This window comes from Malaclemys terrapin, chromosome 6 (genome assembly GCF_027887155.1).
Source record: "Malaclemys terrapin pileata isolate rMalTer1 chromosome 6, rMalTer1.hap1, whole genome shotgun sequence".
In the NCBI taxonomy this organism is placed as follows: Eukaryota; Metazoa; Chordata; order Testudines; family Emydidae; genus Malaclemys; species Malaclemys terrapin.
This window is the reverse complement of record NC_071510.1, coordinates 85,466,614-85,487,148: the sequence shown is the minus strand read 5'-3', so window position 1 is coordinate 85,487,148 and position 20,535 is coordinate 85,466,614. Positions and strand designations below refer to the sequence as shown.

The following is a 20,535-nucleotide window of genomic DNA, read 5'->3' as shown; positions in this document are numbered from 1 at the left end:
CCCTTGCCAGACTTAAATCTGGTCTTCCTGGCCATATCAGCAAATGTTTTAATGCCAGACTTCTTGATTAGACTGAAGCAGCTGTGTGTCCCATCAGAATCAAGTGCACCTCTTACAAATCTCTCCATTTGTTCTTCACCAACATGTGCTACTTTCAATAAAGACTCTTGTACATCTGATGCAACATGCAATTCAGTAGATACATTAATAAGAACATCTGGATGCGATTCAGGGTCCAATGGGTTGTTTGTTGTTGACGACATGGTTGGAAAGAGCTGTAATATGCTTTTCATCCCCCTTCAGTGCAGCGGAAAGGACTTGTTTTGTGGACTTCATCTTCACTACGTCTTGTTAGGCCATTTCTTTCAGTTTTTACATATTCATTCAGGACATGTCTTGTGAGGATCCACCTGACAAGTGCTGGCTTTTTTCTTGTCAGTCCTACGATCCCACTGCTTCCCTTTGAGTCTTTGATGACAGTATTCTCTTTCCAGGTCGCTCCAAATTCCGTTGAAAGAACCCGGAGTCTGATGAACAGCAAATTCCCCAGATTCAAAGGCACTGGGTACTTTTTCAGGGAGATTTAACATGTCAAGAATGCATAACCTGTAGAAACTGATTACAGAACTTGAATGTAGGAGCCTCGGCATACCTCCATCTCTGAAATTCTTCCAGTTGTGGAGCATATACTTAGAGCCCTGTGTGAATACAAATTTATACTCGCGGATGCAGATATCCGCGGAACCACAGTGGCAAAAGGAGCAGAACATGGGGCTGCCACCCCAGGAGCTAGCATCCTGCACTGGCAGCATCAACCCAGCCCCACCCAATGGGGTGGGCACCAGGTTCACCAGCAGCTGTCCCTGGTTGCGTGCTTGTTTTAAAGCGGCGTGCAAGCCCCCAGACAGCTGTGTGGAAGGGACGGGCAGGGGATGGTATAGCCACGCTGGAGGATCTGCTGGTACAGGGTGCTGGGAGCGGCGGCCCTACATTCTGCTTCTTTTGCCACTGCAGTTCCCGGGAGAGCCCTGCAGTTCCCTAGATACCGATTTATAGCCAAGGCTATAAATTTGTATCCACACAGGGCTCTACATATACTAAGTTACAGCATCATCAGACTATTTAATGACGTCTTGTAAAGACCCAGCTGGCACTCAAATCCACTGTTACCAGTGTACAACCTTCAGTGAGAGACTGATTTGGTCAGCAAATTTAAAATAGTTTTCTATATTTTCAATCACTTGTGAGATACTTTGATAATGAAGAATATGCAATGTGAAAATATTTCATGTTAGTATTTAGGAAAAATGATAGTTGCCATTTTTGCCACATGCTAAATAGCTTCATTTCTGAAAAAAAATACTTGCCCATGCAAAATCAATACAAATCTTTTAATGCATTGTCATTTGGAAGCTCTGATCAATAAACACCACTTTTAAGATGCTGAAATTAACTTAAACAGTAAAAAGTGTAATCAGTCAAGTTGCAGTGTGTCTGGAACTGTGCAAAAAATGACATTTTGGGTACTGTTTCACCTTGCCTAGAGGCTTATGGTTCCACATATCTCATCTAAATGTACATAAAATAATATTTCAAATTTTCTATGACGTGGGTGTGGGCAGGGTGGCTACATGAAACTCCAAAAATATGGCCCTCTAGCAGACCTTGTTCCACAGTCATCTATTAAATCTGAAACTCGCCTTTATTATGCACACATATGCACTTCCAGATCAATCCGGGTAAATTATCTATTCATTAGAAACTGCCACTTGTTTAATACACACAGACACATGTAGTCTACCCCTTTGAGGATTCTGCGCCAAAAAAATTAAAAATCTGCAAAAATTATGCAAATTTTATTTGTCGAAATAATGCAATATAATCACACCAGTTTCAATTGTTTTGGTAAGTTATTTAAACTACAATATAAAAAAAGTCACAATAACTATTCAGCATTTCCTAAACACATGAAAAATAAGTTACAAACACTTGGTAACTAATACCCTGCATTCCAGTTATAATCCTGGATTTTCATTTAAATTATACTACAGAACACCAAAAGCGGGGGGGGGGGGGCGCGGAGGGGAGAGTAGAATGTCATTTTAAATTGCTCAAACTTTCACACATGAAAGTCATACAGTTTTGCTAATCATTGTCCTGCACCTGGCTGGGTACTTAGGGAAGTGCTTGGTTCTAACATTTTATTGACTGCTTGGTAAATGTTTTATTTGCCCTCAAAGTCTCTCTCTCTCGCTCTCTCTCTCTCTCTCTTTTAAAAAAAGAAGGGGGGTAAGTAAAATAAATCTTGAGCCGTAATCTAACCCCACTGTGCCACTTTGGCACAGGAAAAAAAGTGAGAAAAGCAGACAGATCTTCCTAACTGATTCCCTTGTCATCATTTATAAGGCTTTACATCACCCTGACAACGTAGGGGCCTTAAAACATTTACAGTTTTTATGTTCCTGGGGGAATTAACTGAGAATGAGGAACAGTTAACTAACAGCAACATTAACAAAATATGGGGAAGAGGGGTTTCAAAAGCTATTTTCTTTAATTTAAAAACAATTTTCAGTAACATGAAACTAGTATTTAATTAAGTGTTTTTTCAATTCTCAAGAAGTTACGGACATATTACTAGGCAAACAGGCTGCTACATTTCTGCCTCGTGAACAGCGCCTTCTTCTTGCATAATAAAAAAACCTACCCCCCTCCACACCTTGCGAGCCCCAGAAGCGACAGTCTCTCCCCCTTGTTGGCCAGCCCCACCCCTGATGGTGATCAACATCTCTCCTGCAGGCACGCATGCCCAGCCCCTCTCCCCTTGTAGTGATTTGCCTCTCTGAGGCTGCTCCAGGCACACTGGAAAAGACGCATTGCCTGGGCTGCTGGGGAAGAGCATGTGTCCCGCCACCAGGGCCTGTGCTACCATTAAGGCAAACTAGGCGGTTGCCTAGGGTGCCAAGATTTGGGGGCGCCAAAAAGCAGTGCCCCCCATTTTTTTTTTTTAAACAGCGTTCCTCCCCGAGCGCACGTTCGCCACTCCACTTCTCCCGCCTCCCAGGCTTGTGGCGCCAATCAGCTGTTTGGCACCGCAAGCCTGGGAGGAGAATTAGAGTGGGGGTGGCGTGCTCAGGGAGGAGGCGGAGCAGAGATAAGCAGGGGTGGGGAGCTGCTGCACAGCTCCCCGGGGGGGGGGGTGCGCCTCAAGGCCGGGGGGAGCTGCCGCAGGGCGGGGGGGGGGGGGGGGCGCACAAGGTGGAACCTAGGGCACGAAACTTCCTTGCACCAGCCCTGCCCGCCACAGATTATTTTTGCATGGGGGGGGGGTTTGCGGGGGGGCGCGGCAAGGCATACAGAAATATGCAGACCATATGAATTCTGTGCGCCATCCCATTGGAACATTGTGAAATTCTTTTAAAACACTTATAATCCTGCCAAATACAATCCAATTGTCATAAAAACTTAAGAACACATTGTCTCCAGGTCATAAATATAACTATCATATTTAAGTTTCCACCAGCTTCTCTTGATCAAAAAAATGGTTGAAAAAAAAAAACAAAAAAACAACACATTCCCCACCCCCCTCAACTGATCCCATGCTCTAAAATAGCTTTTTGGTAAAGGTTTAAGGAAAAGAACATTTTGCCCCAAATGAAAGCAAGCATAATACATTTCATCAAAAAGTAAAACTAAAAAATTTCAAAGCAACTGAGTGTGACCTTTTACTACAGGTGCCACCCATAATATTCATGTACAGTATTATAGCATGCATTAAAAGAAGGACGGTGCAAGAGCCAAATGAACAGGAACAAATATAGCCTATACAGTGACTGTTTAAAAAAAACACACTTCTTGTAAGGCAAAATGGACTTGGAGAATGCTTGCTTTACAAGTTAACTTCATAAAACTTCAATTTATTTTTATACTTACCCCTAATTATGGGACTGCAGCTTGAATGCATGAGGTTAAACTCCATAGTAAGCTGCAAGGCGCTCTTTTAAGGGAAGAGGAAACTGGTCAGAGAAACGCCTCCAATTTTCATCCCCAACTTGATTTTTAAATCCATGAAGGATCTGCAGGTAGGTTAAAAAAATTACATTTTTACCTCTGATTATTCTGAATCTCCAGTGTAACAGTCTGGAACACTTGCAGTCAGTTGCTCATCAACTACATATCATGCAGAAAACAGCACCAAAAACTTTGCTAAGAGTTGTGTGCCAGGAAGTGTTGGCCTCAGCCTGTCTCACTCAAATTCTCCTGATGAAACTTCCATAGCACTGAGAAATAAAGGAATTTTAGTGATCACTCTTAATTCTAAATGAAAAACTGAACTAAGAAGCACTTTTTATGAAGTGTAATTAGTCAAACATTTGCTATACCTAAAAAAGGGGTTAATCTAAAAAATATTATATTAGTGAGGGTCATTCTAGACCAGTGTTTTAAAAATACAAATTTTAAATTCTGCCAACTCATATACTTGATATTAATGTACCTACATTTCCTTTAAAAATGGGTTAAGGAAGCAAACTAGAACTACAACCCAAGCTACTGTTTGACAAGGTTTAAATGTCTATCTGGCAATTCCTGGAGTAAGAACAAAGGACGACCCAAGTTGGGGATTTGCATCTCATTGAGACATCTCATTTCTATCTCCAGGAGATGGTTACAATCTAAACAGAATGGACCCTAACATTCAGAGGATACCAAGTCCCTTCATCCAAATACAACAACTGAATAGAGGCTTTAAATCAAAAGGGTTAGGTTTTTAAATGCCTCTGCCTGTATTCCTCTAACATAATAAATAAATGGGAAACAGAAAATATTTAGTTCTTTCAAAGTCAAATTTTAGAGCTTTATTTCCTAGAGCAGTGTTTCCCAAACTGGGGTCACCACTTATGTAGGAGAAGCCCCTGGTGGGCCGGGCCGATTTGTTTACTTGCCGCGTCCGCAAGTCCGGCCGATCGCGGCTCCCACTGGCCGCGGTTCGCGGCTCCAGGCCAATGGGAGCTGCTGGAAGCGGTGGCCAGTACGTCCCTCGGCCCATACCGCTTCCAGCAGCTCCCATTGGCCTGGAGCTGCGAACCGCGGCCAGTGGGAGCCGCGATCGGCCGGACCTGCGGACGCGGCAGGTAAACAAACCGGCCCGGCCTGCCAGGGGCTTTCCCTAAACAAGCCGTGTCCCAAGTTTGGGAAACACTGGCCTAGAGCATTCCAGAGGTACTCAGGTATTGCAAGAGAGAAGAAAAAATGAGTAGTTATCTACACCTCTACCCCGATATAATGCGACCCAATATAACACAAATTCGGATGTAATGCGGTAAAGCTGCACTCCAGGGGGGGCGGGGCTGCACGCTCCGGTGGATCAAAGCAAGTCCGAGATAACACGGTTTCACCTATAACACGGTAAGATTTTTTAGCTCCCGAGGACAGCTTTATATCGAGGTAGAGGTGTATTAAGTAAGGGGAACTCAAAAGGAAACTCTGGAAAGAAAATAATTTTAAGGACTCTTTTCCTATCATGAAAGATTTAGTAGCACATAAGTGTCAAAAGACCAGAAACACAGACTCACTGAACCCTCCTTGCAGAAATTATAATAAGGAAAGGGTTTAGAAAACTCAGGCTTGGTCTGCAATACCAACGTATGTCGGTATAACCACCTGAACAACGTGGTTTACCGACCTAACCCGTGGAGTAGACAGTGCTATGTCGACAGAAGGGTTTCTCCCATCATAGGTAGTGTCTTCACTAAGTGCTACTGGTGTAGCTCCGCTGCCTTACATATAGACAAGCCCTCAGGGACACTAAACTGGAGGACATAAAAGGATGCCTGGCTTGGAAATTCTTCATCAGGAACAGCAGCTAGTTCAGAAGCACCAGAGGGTGCCACAAACTAGGTAAAGGCGGAGACCAAAGGGACACAGTGGCCTTAACTAAAACCAGACTTAACTAAAAAGTCATTGCTTCTCTCTCAAATAGAATTTCTGCAAGCTAGTCCACATTCCTCCTTCCTACACAGGTGACTGATCAATCAACTAAAAGATTGGCAACAAGACTCCAGAGTTCCCAGTGAGACATCCCTGGAGCAACATAATTAACCCCAGCTTGCCAGAAAAAGAATTTCAGCCAAAGGTACTTGTAGGTATAGGTTCAAATCATTAGACACAAATCAACTAACTCCACCGTGGCTTTCATAGTTCAGACTTCTATCTTGACATCTTAAAAATACCCACTTGAGAGACGATCAGTAAAATACCCCAAATCTCTTTGGGTACTGTAGAGAAAGGACACTTCCAAGTTTCTCCTCTTGGTACAGTTTTTGGTGGCATGCACTTTTCCAGATATTGTGCTGCTAAAAGCATATCCTCTGCCAGTTTGACTCTGATATGTTCCAAGAGGCATCAGGAAATTCTGGATGGTACCATATGGACGCCACTGGTTATCTGCAATCATTTTAAATCAAACCAAAAAAAGTGACAGATTCTTCTCCCCGGGCTGCTTTTCTGGTATGAGAAGATTTCCCTCTGTCTTCCATGAGGGCTCCGGGTTTTATCCCACCTTTAAGAGGCTGATTTGAAACTAGTTTGGAAAAAGAAAAAAAGGAAAAAAAAAGTGGTAGTCTGAAAAGTATCTTCTATCTATCCTGCTTTCTGGAAGGGATGTTTCAGATTTCTTTGTCTAGGTTCTCTGAAGATAGTGTCCTGGTGGGGGAATAGGTACAATACCCTTTTTTGCCTTCAAGTGAGATGAACTGTGGTCCTACTACATTTTTTGGTAAGGTAAGCAGAAGACAGTAATAACTGAAGTGTACAGGAAATCCAATTAATCCCAAACTCTTTCTCATGGCATCCCTGGATCCATTTTTCCAGATATGCCACCCAGGAACTTAAAGTCTTGGTGCAGCAGATCCATAGATACAATGGTTGAGATACACTTGATCACCAGCTCATATCTGCTCTTAAAGAGATTCCAACGTCACAGGATTTTTTCTTCTTTGGTGGGAGGTACTTTCCTCTCTACTCAATGGATGCAACAGAACACTTCAAGTCCTTAGCTGAAGCTCCTAACATGCAGGACTCTATAGGGTACACAAAGTCTATTAATAGCTTTGAGAAGGATTAGTATGCTCAAGGTAAGCCTTAGTTATTTATCTCAGCTCTGTATACAGGGAAAACATCTTTTCTTTCCTACTCCTGGAAGGAAATAGATGCTCTCTCAGAAGAGTTCTAAAAACCCTGGCAATCTTATGTAAAAGGAACTTGGATCACCTGTTATCAAGGGCATGGTTCAAAGAGACCTCTCGGAGCATGTTGCTCGGTGTGGACCACCACCGTAGGGAGGCGGTCACCGAATTTGGCATGGTGAGGACCTTGTCCAACCTGTCCGTGGCTTGGGAGAATTGTGAGGCCAGCCAGAGTTGTAGGGGCCTCATCCTGAGCCTGGCGTGGCGAACCACATATGTGCACAATGACATGTGACCTAGCAGAGGTAGGCAGGACCTGGCTGTCGTCGCCGGGAACCTGACGATCGAGTCGATGAGTCCTTTCAGGGTCTCGAACCTGTCTGGGGGGAGAGGGGTCCTGGCTGACATTGCGTCCAGGAGCGCCCCAATAAACGCTATGTGTTGGACCGGGACTAACGTGGACTTGGTGTTGTTTACTAACAGGCCCAGGGCGATGCCTGTGGACAGGAGTGCCACATGATCCCTCACCTGCGACCAGGAGGTGCCCTTGACCAGCCAGTCTTCCTGATAGGGGAATATCTGGACCCCCCGGCACCTGAGGTAGGACGCTACTACTGACATTCGCTTTGTAAAGACCATGGGAGCAGTAGACAGACCAAACTGGAGGACCATGAATTGGTAGTGATTCTGTTCCACCACAAAACGGAGGAAGCGCCTGTGCCCCTCGAATTTTGTGGATATGGAAGTACGTGTCCTGTAGATCAAGGGCTGTGTACCGATCCCCAGGATCCAGGGAGGGGATGATGCAGGCCAGGGAAACCATATGAAACTTGAGTTTTACCAAGTACTGGTTCAGACCTCGCAGGTCCAGTATGGGTCTGAGCCCTGCTTTGGCCTTCGGGATAAGGAAATACTGTGAGTACTATCTCTTGCCCAGGAACTCCTTGGGCACCGCTTCTATCGCTCCTAGTTCCAGGAGCCTCCTGACCTCCTGCTCGAGCAGAGCCTCATGCGATGGGTCCCCCAAGAGGGATGGGGGCGGGGGGTGGTTGGACGGGTAGGAGGTAAACTGGAGGATATAACCTCAAAGATGGTGTTGAGGACCCAACGGTCCGAGGTGACCCGCGACCATTCCGGGAGGAACGCACACAATCAATTGGAAAAAGGGAGCTTTATTGGGAGTGGATCCCTGCTGAAAACTGGCAGGGTACCCCCAAGCATCCCATCAAAACCACCTTTTACCCACCTACTTGCCCTTAGAGGACCCAGGCTAGGGGGCAGGCCGGTATTGTCTTTGCAGGTATTTCTTAAAGTCCCGTTGCCTCTTATGGGAGGCCTCGTATTTCAGGAGAGAGGCCTGGGTGGGAGCCTGCTGTAGCTTGAACTTGGGTTTTTCCAGAGCGGGGACATAGAGGCCATGGGTCTGGAGGGTCGTACGGGAGTCTTTCATGCCGTGCAGCCATGTGTCTGTTTCCTCTGCAAACAGCGCCTTCCGATCAAAAGGGAGATCCTGCATTGACGACTGCGCTTTGTGGGATAACAGAGTAGAAGCCAGGACGCCCGTCTCAGACACCGCCAAGGCCATGGACTGTGCGGCTGCGTCCGCTGCATCCAAAGTGGCCTGCAGAGACACCCTTGCAGCAGCTGCCCCTTCCTCCCCGAGCGCCTTAAACTCCTTTCTATCGTGCTCCCGGAGGAAGTCCTCGAACTTGGGGAGGGATCCCCAGAGATTAAACTTGTAGCCACCAAGGAGAGCCTGATGATTTGCTACTCTCAGCTGGAAGCTTGACGATGAATAATTTCTCCCGAAAGCATCCAGCCTCCAAGAGTCTTTGTTCTTTGGGGTCGGGGATGGCTGCTCATGTCGCTCCCTGTGGTTGACCGACTCGACCACCAAGGAGTTGGGCGCCGGGTGGGTATACAGCTACTCGTGCCCCTTAGTGGGTACGAAGTACTTGCGCTCCACCTTCTTAGAGATGGGAACCAACGAGGCTGGTGTTTGCCACAGGGCATTAGAAATTTTCGCCTCCCCTTCATGGAGCAGCAAGGCCACCTTGCCCAGTGCCGAGGGGGACAACACATTGAACAGGGAGTCTGAGGGCTCTTCCATTTCCTCAGCCTGGAGATGGAGGCTCGCTGCCACCCTTTTTAGTAAGTCTTGATGGGCCCGGTAGTCCTCCTGTGGGACGGAGGGGGGCGGAGCCGCAATCAGCTCTTCCGGACAGGGCGAGGAGGCCGGTGTGGTGCTTTGGGTGTCTGCCAGCACTGGAGGATCCACCACCTGTTCAGACTCCGGGCACAGCACCGAGGAAGCGGGGCCCGTCGACTCTTTTCTTGGCAGTCTAGGGTGCTTCTGACGCCCTGGCCACCGAGCGAACCCCCACCGGGGGCTGCGCCGGAGGCCACAGTGCCCACTGGTACCACTAGGCCAGCCACAACGCACGGTGCCATTGGACTTGCTGAGGCACCAGCCAATCAGGCTGGCTAGCCTGGCCTGTAGATGGGCAAATGTGAGTGGAGGTCGGGCTGGCGTACGACATGCTACTGCCTCCGGACTGGCGGCAGTGCCGGGATCTACATCAACCACAGGACCGCGAGCTCGAGGCGAGCGAATGGCACCGACAGTACTGGCTGCTCCGTGAGCAATCTCGACGAGCGGCCCCGCGACAGCAAGGAGCTGACGATCAACGCCTCGAGCTACGGTGCCTTGGCAGAGACTGAGCAGGATTCCGAGCGGGAATGGCGTTGACTGTCATGCCGTGACCGACTGCGGTACCGCCTTCGAGGCGAGGACCGTTGGCAACATCCGCCACGGTCCCATCTGGGCTCGCTCCATGAAGACTAGCAGTGCTGGGGTTCCCGATCGGATGGCATCCAGACAGTCTGGCTGGCGTCGAGGGCGATCCACATGGACTGAGCCCTGAACAGTCACTGGGTGGTGAGCGGTGTCAGGAATGTTCCCGTGACCAGTACTGGGCCAGCAGTGACTAGGGTGATCCCAGCAGCGGCTTGCCTCTGGAGCATGGGGCCGGCATCGGCAGCTCTCCCGGCACAGACATGACGTCCTTAGCCACCTGGAGGGCTTCGGGCATAGATTGCACTTGGACATCCGGAAAGGCCTATTCCGAAGGGGCCGGGCTACTCCGTTCCGCGTGAGTCGGAGGCCTCGGGCCCGATGGGGACCAAGGACTACCCGACCTGGGTCTAGTCTCTGTCCCAGACTTCCCTCAGTGCCGTTGCAAAGAGAGAGTCTTTCCTGTCCTCGTGGAAGGGGAGCAGTGCCGACTAGTTGAGGGTGCCGGAGGGTCTCTGCACACCAACACTGCAGTGCTGGGTACCGGATCAGAGCAGCGTGCCGGGGTCAGGGCCAGCGCCGACTCTGGCCCGGACCTAATGTCCCTTTCTTTTTTAGTCTGGGCCTTGAACAACTTGCAGATCTTATATCTTCCGCTGATATGGGTTTCTCCCAAGCAGCGCAGACAGTCTGTGTGTGGGTCACTCCTTGGCATAGAACACCTACAGGAGCCGCACGACTTAAATCCCAGGGCATGTGGCATGCCCCGGCCCAGGCTCACTAACTAAACTTCACTGAAAACTAACTGACAACAGGTACTACTGAATGAACAGTTCTGGGGACAAGCTGCAGCAAGGTTGGAGCTGAGCAGTTCCAAAGCACCTTCACTGGCGACAAGAAGGAACTGACGGTGGGGGGAGCGTGCAGCTCCCCTTATACCGCGCCAGGCAGGCGCCACTCCAGGGGTCGCGGGTGGCGCTCTCCCCCTAGGGGTACTGCTAGGGGAAAAACTTCCGGCACCGGTGCACGTGGCAAGCACACACACCTACACATGAGCAATTACTCGAAGAAGAACAGGAAGCTTATAAAACAAATGGGAGGGCATAACATTGCAAAGGAGCTGAGGGAGTAGCATTATGTCTATCTGGGAAATCAGTAAAAAACAAAAACAAAAGACTTGTTTCATAGGTATCTGCTTGAGATATTATTCAAAGCTATTGGAGGCTGAGGGTTGAAGAAATGACAAGTATTTAAGACAGCCCTTCTTGACAGACCCACAAACAGTAGGATAAAATGTTTTCTTACTCCTTTTTCTTTTCTTTTATCCTTTATAAACTTAAAGAAACAGGCACCTGCTTTTGTGATTTACTCTAAACTACAAAAGTCTCTTAGAAAAAAAAATCAGACCTCGTAAGAAAAAGCACAATTTGATAGGCTTTTCTACCTAACCCTAACATGGGTTATGCAACTAACCCAAGGCATTTTAGATTGCATTACCAGGAAATGCAGAAGTTAATTGTTTGATGCTGAAAAATTAAATGTAAACAAAAACAAATTTGTTAATCCCTGAAGCCCACTTTGCCCAGGACAAACTGCAGCTGACAAACTCTTAAAGTGGCCCAAAAGTATTGTTAAAGAAAGCTTGTAAGGCTTTTCAACAGTACGAAAGACAAGATTATCTTGTATAAACAAGATGATTTTAAGTCAGGTTAAGTAGAGTTAACAAAAACTGGAAACCTTTTTTCCCCCTCCCTCTAACCATACAAAATAAAAAAAGTAGTTGTATATTTTTAGGCAAAAGAATCTCGTTTTCTGTAATTAAAAATAGTTTTTAATTTAAGTTTAAAAGTTTGATAGTTTATTGTATTATACAAATATTGGTTCTTCCATACATAGCCAAATTCTACTGGGCATGACCTTTAAGCATCTTTAAAGTTTGTTCTGCCCCCTCAATAAACAAACTTTCAACACTGCTAAAATTGCAAATTTGAAATATTTACAAGTGTACATATATTTTTAAAAAAATCTATTCACAAGTTTTTGCTTTGGCGAGGTTTTATCTAAAATCCATACTCATACATTAAGACTCTCATATTGGAACTCGGTAATTTTCTTTTTTCTCCATAAACACAATAAACCAAAGTAAAAAGGTATGCGGGACAGGGAAAGGAGTGGAGAGAGTCAGAAGAGAAGTGAAGGAGCCATAAAAGGTAGGCTTTACATTTTCTATTAAATTAGAAACATTACCTTACAGAACATGTCTCGGAGATCATCTTTTGGGCTAATCCACGATGCAACAGCATCACAAAAAAATATAAAGTCCTATAAGATTAAACATTACATAAGTTAGAAACTCCATATTTGCATCATTCCAATTAATAAATTAAGGAAATCAATAACACTGATTTCTTAATTTGTAAATGTTGCAGGAACCTCAACTTCAATCCACACATGCTTCTATTATATTTTAGGTTTATTTTCAAGTGAGTATAGTATTTGTATAAGGTGCAGTATGAAAGCCCTTAAGATTGAATGCCTCTATTAAAAGAGCTAACTGGGTAAATTTTTCCCAGATACACTTGCCCAACTAAATGCACTGCACTGGAAAGAACCAAAGAGCAGGGAAATCTTTCAGAGAAAAGACAGACTACTGCAAACTTACAGATATAATACATCTCCCCTTGCTCAAAACACCTCCCACCCCCTCCAAGGCTGCAGTACTCCTCTCAGGAGAGCCAGGGTAAAGTCAATACAGCCCAAATTAAGTTTTTCTAACCCACAAGTGTCATAATGTCATAATCCAATCTCCCCCCCCGCAAACCATGCATCCTGGGTTCATCTGCTCTGGTAGGTTATTCCTCTGCCCAGCCATTAAACCGTATTCCCTTTCAAGTTAAGTTAAAATATACGTCTGACATTTCAGGAATATCTATCTATATAAAAATGTTAAATAAAGAAAACATTTTTTTCCCCCTTCACCTCTTTTGAAACTCTGTTAACATGAGTCTTCAAAAATCACAATTAACGAAGCACAATGGACGGCAGGAGAGATGGAAGTATTATGTAGAGAATAAGGCAAAAGTGGAATGAAGTGAAGGAGCCAAAATGGAACAGCCAGGCAACTTAGAAAATTTTCATGTCAGGCCTCAAATTCCAGATCAATTATTATAGTTATATGGTAAATAACTACAGGTTCCATTTATAATCCATAGGGTAAATCAATGTCAGTATAGATCGAAGACTAAAAGTGAAAAATTAGCATTTTAAAAGTTTAACAATAAATTTGCCTTTTCTTAGCCTTTTCTTCCAGCTGCTTGTAACAATGTTCTCCTGAGTGCCCTTCCCCTTCAATTCCCAAAATTTTGCTTCAGTGGACTTTAGATTCCATCCAACTCACATGACTGACAGGCTACAACTACAAAAATTTCATCATCCAAAGTTTTTATATTTAATTTACTGTATACCCAACCATCTATCAGATAATGACTAAAACAGATCTCTCTATAAATCTTCTGCAGCAAAAATGTAAAAGTAGGTTGTCTTTCAGAAATGGTTTATGACTAAGGCTACGATTTTGTCATGGATATTTTTAGTAACAGTCAGGGGCAGGTCACAGGCAATAAAGAGAAAAAATCACGGAACCCGTAACTTGTCCCTGACTGTTACTAAAAACATCCATGACAAAATGAGGAGGGAGGAGGGTCCAGCACCCTGCCCCCCACCTCCCACCGCGGCTGGGAGCTGCATTGCCCAGTGGCTGAGCAGTTCTGGAGACCCTCTGCTGCCGGTGGTTGGGAGCTGCGGGGGTGAGGAGTTGCTTGCAGTGACTGAGCGGCTGCTTTGGGGTCCCCTGCCAGCGATGGCTGGGGAGCTGTAGGAGAACCCTCCCACCCATGGCTGCTGAGCAGCTCTGGGGTCCCTCTGCTGCCAGTAAGTGGGAGCTGGGGGAAGGGGGAGGAAGCGTGCAGCAGCGGCTGGGCAACTCAGGGGTCACCAGAGGTGGCTGCTCAGTTGCAGGGGGCCCAGCAGCTGCGGGAGAGTTCCCCGCCACCAGCGGAGGCTGGGCCGCTGCAGTGTCCCCAATGTCACAGAGATCGCATGGATTCATAGAATATCAGAGTTGGAAGGGACCTCAGGGGGTCATCTAGTCCAACCCCCTGCTTGAAGCAGGACCAAGCCCCAGACAGATTTTTGCCCCAGATCCCTAAATGGCCCCTTCAAGGATTGAATTCTCAACCCTGGGGTTAGCAGGCCAATGCTCAAACCACTAAGCTATCCCTCTCCCCCTAACTTCCACGACCTCCATGACAATCACCCTTATTTATGATGTACGTAAAAAACAAGACTACAAACTTTTTCCAGAGTATCATTAACTTATCATGTACCAGTCTTCACTAAAGACTCAGTCCTGCATTCATCACAAGGGATTAAACTAAATGAAATTTCATTATCCTTAAAAGATTTTACTGACCCTGATTAGCTGTGATTAAAATAAATTCCTTTCAAAGTGTGTTTGATATAGTTACGTGCATCCAAAAAAGCAGAACTGATTGGAAAAAACAGATTTTCTATCCCACAAAAATTTTCAAGATTCTGGAGAAAAAAGACCTCAAATGGGATAAAAAGCCAAAATTTCAGAGGTTTTTTTTCCAAAATGAAATTCTGAAATTTTTCTGTTTCAGGTCAATAGAAACATTTTCTTTCTATACATTTGAATTTTTAATATGAAAGTAAAACAAAGTAATTTCCAAACCAAAATACCCCAAAAATCTTTGTTCCTAAAGTGTCAAAAAGGGTGTTTTTACTTTCAAGGCTTTTCCAATTTTTTTTTTTTTTAAATAGATACAAGTTAGCCAAAAATTTCAATTTAGTCAAAACTGCATTTTCCAACAGAAAACTGCTTTGACTAAAATTTTTCCATTTGTTCTACCAAAAAAGTGATGATATTCATATAGTAAATGAAGTTTATCATGGATCTTTTGCTGCCTCACCTGTACTCTGTCCACTACACCTACTCAACTCTGCGCAGCTTTCAAACAGCTACCTTAAGAGAAATGTGTAACCCCTCATCCGCCCAGCAAAAGGTTACAATAGAATAAGGAACAGCAAAGGAAACAGTCTTAGACCCTTGACAGGTTAGTTTTAAGGAGCAGTGGTCTTGCAAATCATATTGGCTAATAATGGTATATCACCCTGCTGGTAAACTGGAAGTCGTCCCTCACCAAGATAAGAATTTTTTTTAAAAAGTACTTAAGTCCCATCTGAAAGACTCAGCATTTAGGTTCTTCTATGCACATTTTCATAAAGTCACTTATGGTACCTGAGCACCTAGCAGGTTCCACTGAAGTCAAAGGAAGATGCTGGGTGCTCAGCATGTTTGAAAATCTGGCCAGTTCCTTAGGTGCTTATATATCAACTTTTTTGAATCACAGCCTTTGTTTCTAGCCCTGGAAGAGGACAAATTGAGATTTAAAAGTCATGCCAATATGCATTTTAAAGTGCTACTTTAAAGGTTTCTGTAATATAACATCTCCCAACATGAAATCTGTATATTTTGATCTACTACTTAGCTAACTTGGCTTTAGAGGCACAGAGAGAGATTAAAATGCATCCATAACATTTTTTCAATTCAGACCTTTCTAGAAGGTTTTTCTGTAAAATGTGAGGCTAACTGAATGCATTATAGATTCTGTTGGCACGGATTTATGATGATCTGTGGAACTCATTCATGACTTCAGTACTTGCAAATTACAGTCATAGCAAACGTAAGCCAGTAAAACCTTTATGCTGCACTATAAAGGTTACAAAACAACACAGCATAATGCAATGTTTTCTATCAGAAGATCTGGAAGCACTTAACACAAATTAAACCTCACAGCACATACCCTGAGGCAGGTATGGCAAATATTACCCCCATTTGACAAAGGAGGAATCTAAAACACAGAGATTAAGCTCCTTGAACAGCACACAAGAGATATGTCAGAATCAGAATACACTCCAGGTCTGACTCTCAGTCTTTTACTCTAACCCACACATTATGCACCTTCTAAATAAAAGGAACACTAGGATGAAGTGTGATTAACGAAAAACTGCAGAGTAATTAAAAGATATTCTAACACTGCAAATTAAAAGAAATGAACCAGCAACAAAATTGATTTTTTATCTGAAATAGTAATTATAGTATAACCAGCAATGTCATTGCTGAGATACTGAAACCACGACAAAACTTAGTAAAAACAAAAATGTTATAAGAATCATTTTTGATCATTGTAGAATACCTTTAAAATATGGTGGGTAGAGGCAGTCATTTATTAGATATGTTACTCGACTCACGATTATAAAATTAAGCATACCAAACAATCATTCTTAAAGGGAACAAGCCCTGCAAAGATGTGACACACCATGCAATTTATGTTAACATTTAATTGGTGTCTGAAGTCACTAGTTCACATTAGACACGTTATATTTCAAATATATTTTGCATATATATACTATTATACAATTACATTAGTCAACTGTCATCTTTTCAGATTTTGAAGCTGTTTTGAAGAGAAATTAACGAGAGACTGAAATGAATGATTGAAAGAAAGACTAATTTTTGTCAAGACAGTACAGTTTCAGGATGTACAGACTAACAATAACATTTTTGAATAGTTACATAGACATGCATTTTTCCATTTGTACAAAGTATATTTTTGGTTAAGTTAGTCTGAAATAAGTTTACATCTTTTGAACTTTAAGTTATGGTTTGAACACTTTGAAGTGATGTTGAGATTTAGAAAGAAAATAATATTTTTAATTGGACAAGAAAACAGCTGCGATATGATACAACCACTTTGTGAACATATTACTTTTTGGCAAGGAGTGCAATAAAATATCTAAAATTAACTCTGTCTTCAATATTTCCATTTCAATTAGAGTAACCACAGGAGGGAAAAAACCAAACTGAGTCAGATCCTCAGCTGATGTAAATGGTTTAATCCTCTTGAAATCAATGGAGATACACCACTTTACACCAGCTATTTTTCTTTAACAGTTACTACCAATTGCACTAATATGTTCTTAACTTCTTTTACAGCATTCAAATTAAGCTTTAACTGTTATTGCTACTCAATTTTAGGATGAGCCTGTCAGAACAAAAATCAAATGTCTATGCAAATATCTTACTTGGACTACTCCACTAGGGTTGACTGTGATCATGGTACAAATCCCACGGAAAGCAGAATCCTTTTCCTCATTGTCCCTTATGTTCCGCAGAGAGGTACACCTAGTAAATTGGAGAACCAGGCTATTAGGCAACAGAATCAGTTTTTATTTAATTTAATTAACTAGTTTGACAGTATTTGATGGAGTAAGAGTCACACTGAGGAGATATTCCTAGAATAGTTTTCAAAACACTTCAAATAAAGATTTCAGAGTCTCTTTTCATGTGCAATTTATCTGCATTTAGCTTCAGAAGTTAGATATGATGAAACTTCTACATTTTGTAGAATTCTGAATTTTAAATGCTGCACCATGTACAATTATGATTTCTAAAAAGTGACCTGTATTCCATTAAATACTACTAACATGTTTATCCACAGTACTGATAAGAGCTATTATAAGAAAAACAGACTATACTGCCACAGTATGAAGTATATCAGATACCACTTACAGAACAGTTATTTAACTTTTACAGAAGCAAGCAAACTATTTCATACATAACAAATCTATAAACATGTATTCGTTACAGCAATTCAAGTCTCAGACTGAATTTTTTTAAAGTAATGTAATGCATAGTTTAACTTTTACAGTACTTGCATGCATCATATTATCATTCTGATGGATTTTAAAATGCTCTTTCATAATCAAGCTTATTAACACAGCAAGCATGTGACAATCTTATCCCATGCATCAATTAGTCGTTAGCCACAACATAAAATGTACATGACGGTGCTACTAAAAACTCACAAACCTGATAGGACAAGATTAGTCACATGGTTGGCAATGATTAAGGATTGTGATTTTGTAACCAACTGAAAATATATCTAAAAGTGAGATAGAGAGAAGAAAGAAAGAAAGAAAGTGAAGAAAAATGAATTAAAAAAAAAAGATTGAATAATACACACCAGGGTCTTATAAACTGCTGTAGCATGGGGGCCACCTCTTGAGGACAAACGTAACCAAGACGACCAATTGTTATTGCTAAGGTAACGCAATCACGGTTATACACCACCAAACGCCAACCAAGACATGAGCAAATGAGGGGGAAGGAGAAAAAATAAAGAAAAAACAACAAATAACTCAGAAACAGAAACCAACAGAATCTGTGTATGATAATAAACATAAGATTTCACTAGTGCTGTTTATTACCACCCCCTAAAATAAGGGGCAGCAACATATATGGTATACTCTTGGGGGTTTAAAAAAACAAAACCAAAAAAAAACAAAACAAAAAAAAAGGAATTAAGTAAATGAGAGAACACCAAAAACAATTTAAATTCCAAAGGCTATTTGAACAGAGATATTGACTTTGCCCTCTTCATATTTAGCTCTGCAATCTTATTATTGAGAAGTCAGTGATAAACTAGCTCCTCACAGGTATTATTTCTAATGTTCTTGATACAAAGGCACTAAACATTTTCAATTTATAATATCAGCTGAATATACTATAAGTAATTTAAGAGTTACTTTGTTTTATGCTCGCACTATTTGAATTTCAAAATTAAAGTTTGCATTAGATTACAATGTTAAAATTAAACCGAGAATATGGTTACTTTGAATATGCTCTTTTGTCTACAACTAAAATAATATACAATCACTTATCTTGCTAAAGACTTCATATATACAATTTCTTCATGATTTTTAGCAACAATTTTTTTTCTAAATTAACTCTCAGCAGGTAAATAGCTCATTAATATCTATAGAATTTATCATAGTGAAATAGGCACTTTAAATCACATCTACTGAATGCAATAGAATTTCTCTTGGGAGAATCTGACTTCTGGCATAAAGTTGTTAGCACAAAAAGAAGTTTATTCCATTTGTGTATCTGACTAAATAGATAGCGTACTGCTTTTATTGTAAGGGGCAGACTGAAAGGTAAGGTGATCACATAAGAATGCTTTATTGGTGTTCACTCAACTCACAGAAGATTAATCTTTCAGAAAAAGGAGAGGGTAGGGAATAATGTTTAAAGATTACTTGAAGCAAACTACATGAATAATACTAAAATCCAGCAGATTCATATGAAGCAGAGAAAGGAAACCTATGTTCAAGAGACATACTATGCAACACTCTAAAACAGGCATTTGTGAGCACTCCCATGAAACATGCAATAAAGCAGGTGATGCTCTCTCCAGTCAAGTTTGGTGTAGGATATGCTAGCTTTCTGAAATTCACTTTGGTCATATGACCAATTATATTAAAGCATATTGGTCACATAATACTTCTGTTTTCCATATCTGCAATATCCATGGCATGCAACATTTTCAGCTAAATTAATTTTAAGTGCAGCCTCACAGCAGTGTCAATTTTAATATACATACATAACCTTAGCAGCATTTTTACATCAGGAAGATAGGCAGTTAAATGTTTATATTACAAGATTTTTTTTTAAGCCACATTTGATAAACTCCATTTAATCTTCTATACTGCAGAAGCCTATATAAGGAGAAGTATTTTTTGTGGAGGTTGAACATTGTGCCACCTATCCACTTCCTATGCAATGATTTTTTACTGAGTGTGTCTTAGTTATATTGTTACAGGAGAAAAAGTCAGACAAAAATCACAGTAATACAAAAACACACCAGGAAAATGTAAATATTTTGGTAGCATTTGCTTGCTATGCTAAAGATTAGGGTAAACAGAAAAAATATTCTAGAACACATAATATATAGGGTGATATCCTACATCAAACTTCTTGTAAGTACACCACATTCAACATTTATTTGCAGTTGCATATCTACATTTACATTAACTATTAAAGAGTAAACAACAACAAAATCAGTGTTTGGATGCTTCTATAATATCTGCAACAGTAATAGAGGCAAGCACTTGAGCACTGGACGCATGTCAATTACTAGATCAATTAATAAGAAAAACAGAATTCACTTGTCGATATTACCATCTGGCAGTCTAATTTACATAGCTGCTCTAAAATGGTTTCTTAAATAAAAGCAGTATCTATAACATGCCAAACAACCAGCTAATTCTTCTTAAAGTTCACCTTCCACACTAATTTTGAAAACACTACATTTTAAACATTTAGTTTCCCAAAATACTGCAGATGACACACAAACTAAAACACTTCCAATTTCTCTCTTTTTAACCTCTCATGGTACAGTACAGTCCTTTACTGGTGACATCAATGTCAATGACATCAGCTTGTGATGTTTGTCTAAGAAGGAGGTTACTTCACCCTGTACAGCAACTAGTTCAAGGTGCGTGTCCCTATGGGTACTCCACTTGAGCTGTGCATGCACCTCACGTGCCATTGATAGATTTTCATTAGCAGTGTCCATTCCACCCACACATGCGCTGCTGACAGCCACGTGCCCTGCACCAAGGCTACATCAATCT

General features: G+C 42.3%; 1 protein-coding gene across 7 annotated transcripts in view; it reads right to left on the bottom strand.

The window, feature by feature from the left end:
• The window catches only part of TNPO1 (transportin 1), a 162,107-nt gene that overhangs the window by 8,413 nt on the left and 133,159 nt on the right, over positions 1-20,535 (bottom strand). For 6 of the 7 annotated variants that reach the window (XM_054031249.1, XM_054031247.1, XM_054031252.1 and 3 more), the window contains 4 exons: positions 18,084-18,159; positions 17,143-17,242; positions 12,223-12,297; positions 3,931-4,073 (listed from right to left, as the gene is read on the bottom strand). In XM_054031249.1, the coding sequence (XP_053887224.1) occupies positions 3,966-4,073; positions 12,223-12,297; positions 17,143-17,242; positions 18,084-18,159 (359 nt within the window). In that variant the 3' untranslated portion in view covers positions 3,931-3,965. Of the gene's footprint in view, positions 1-3,930; positions 4,074-12,222; positions 12,298-17,142; positions 17,243-18,083; positions 18,160-20,535 lie in introns of those variants that run through there. The other variant, XR_008445279.1, reaches the window with a different exon arrangement.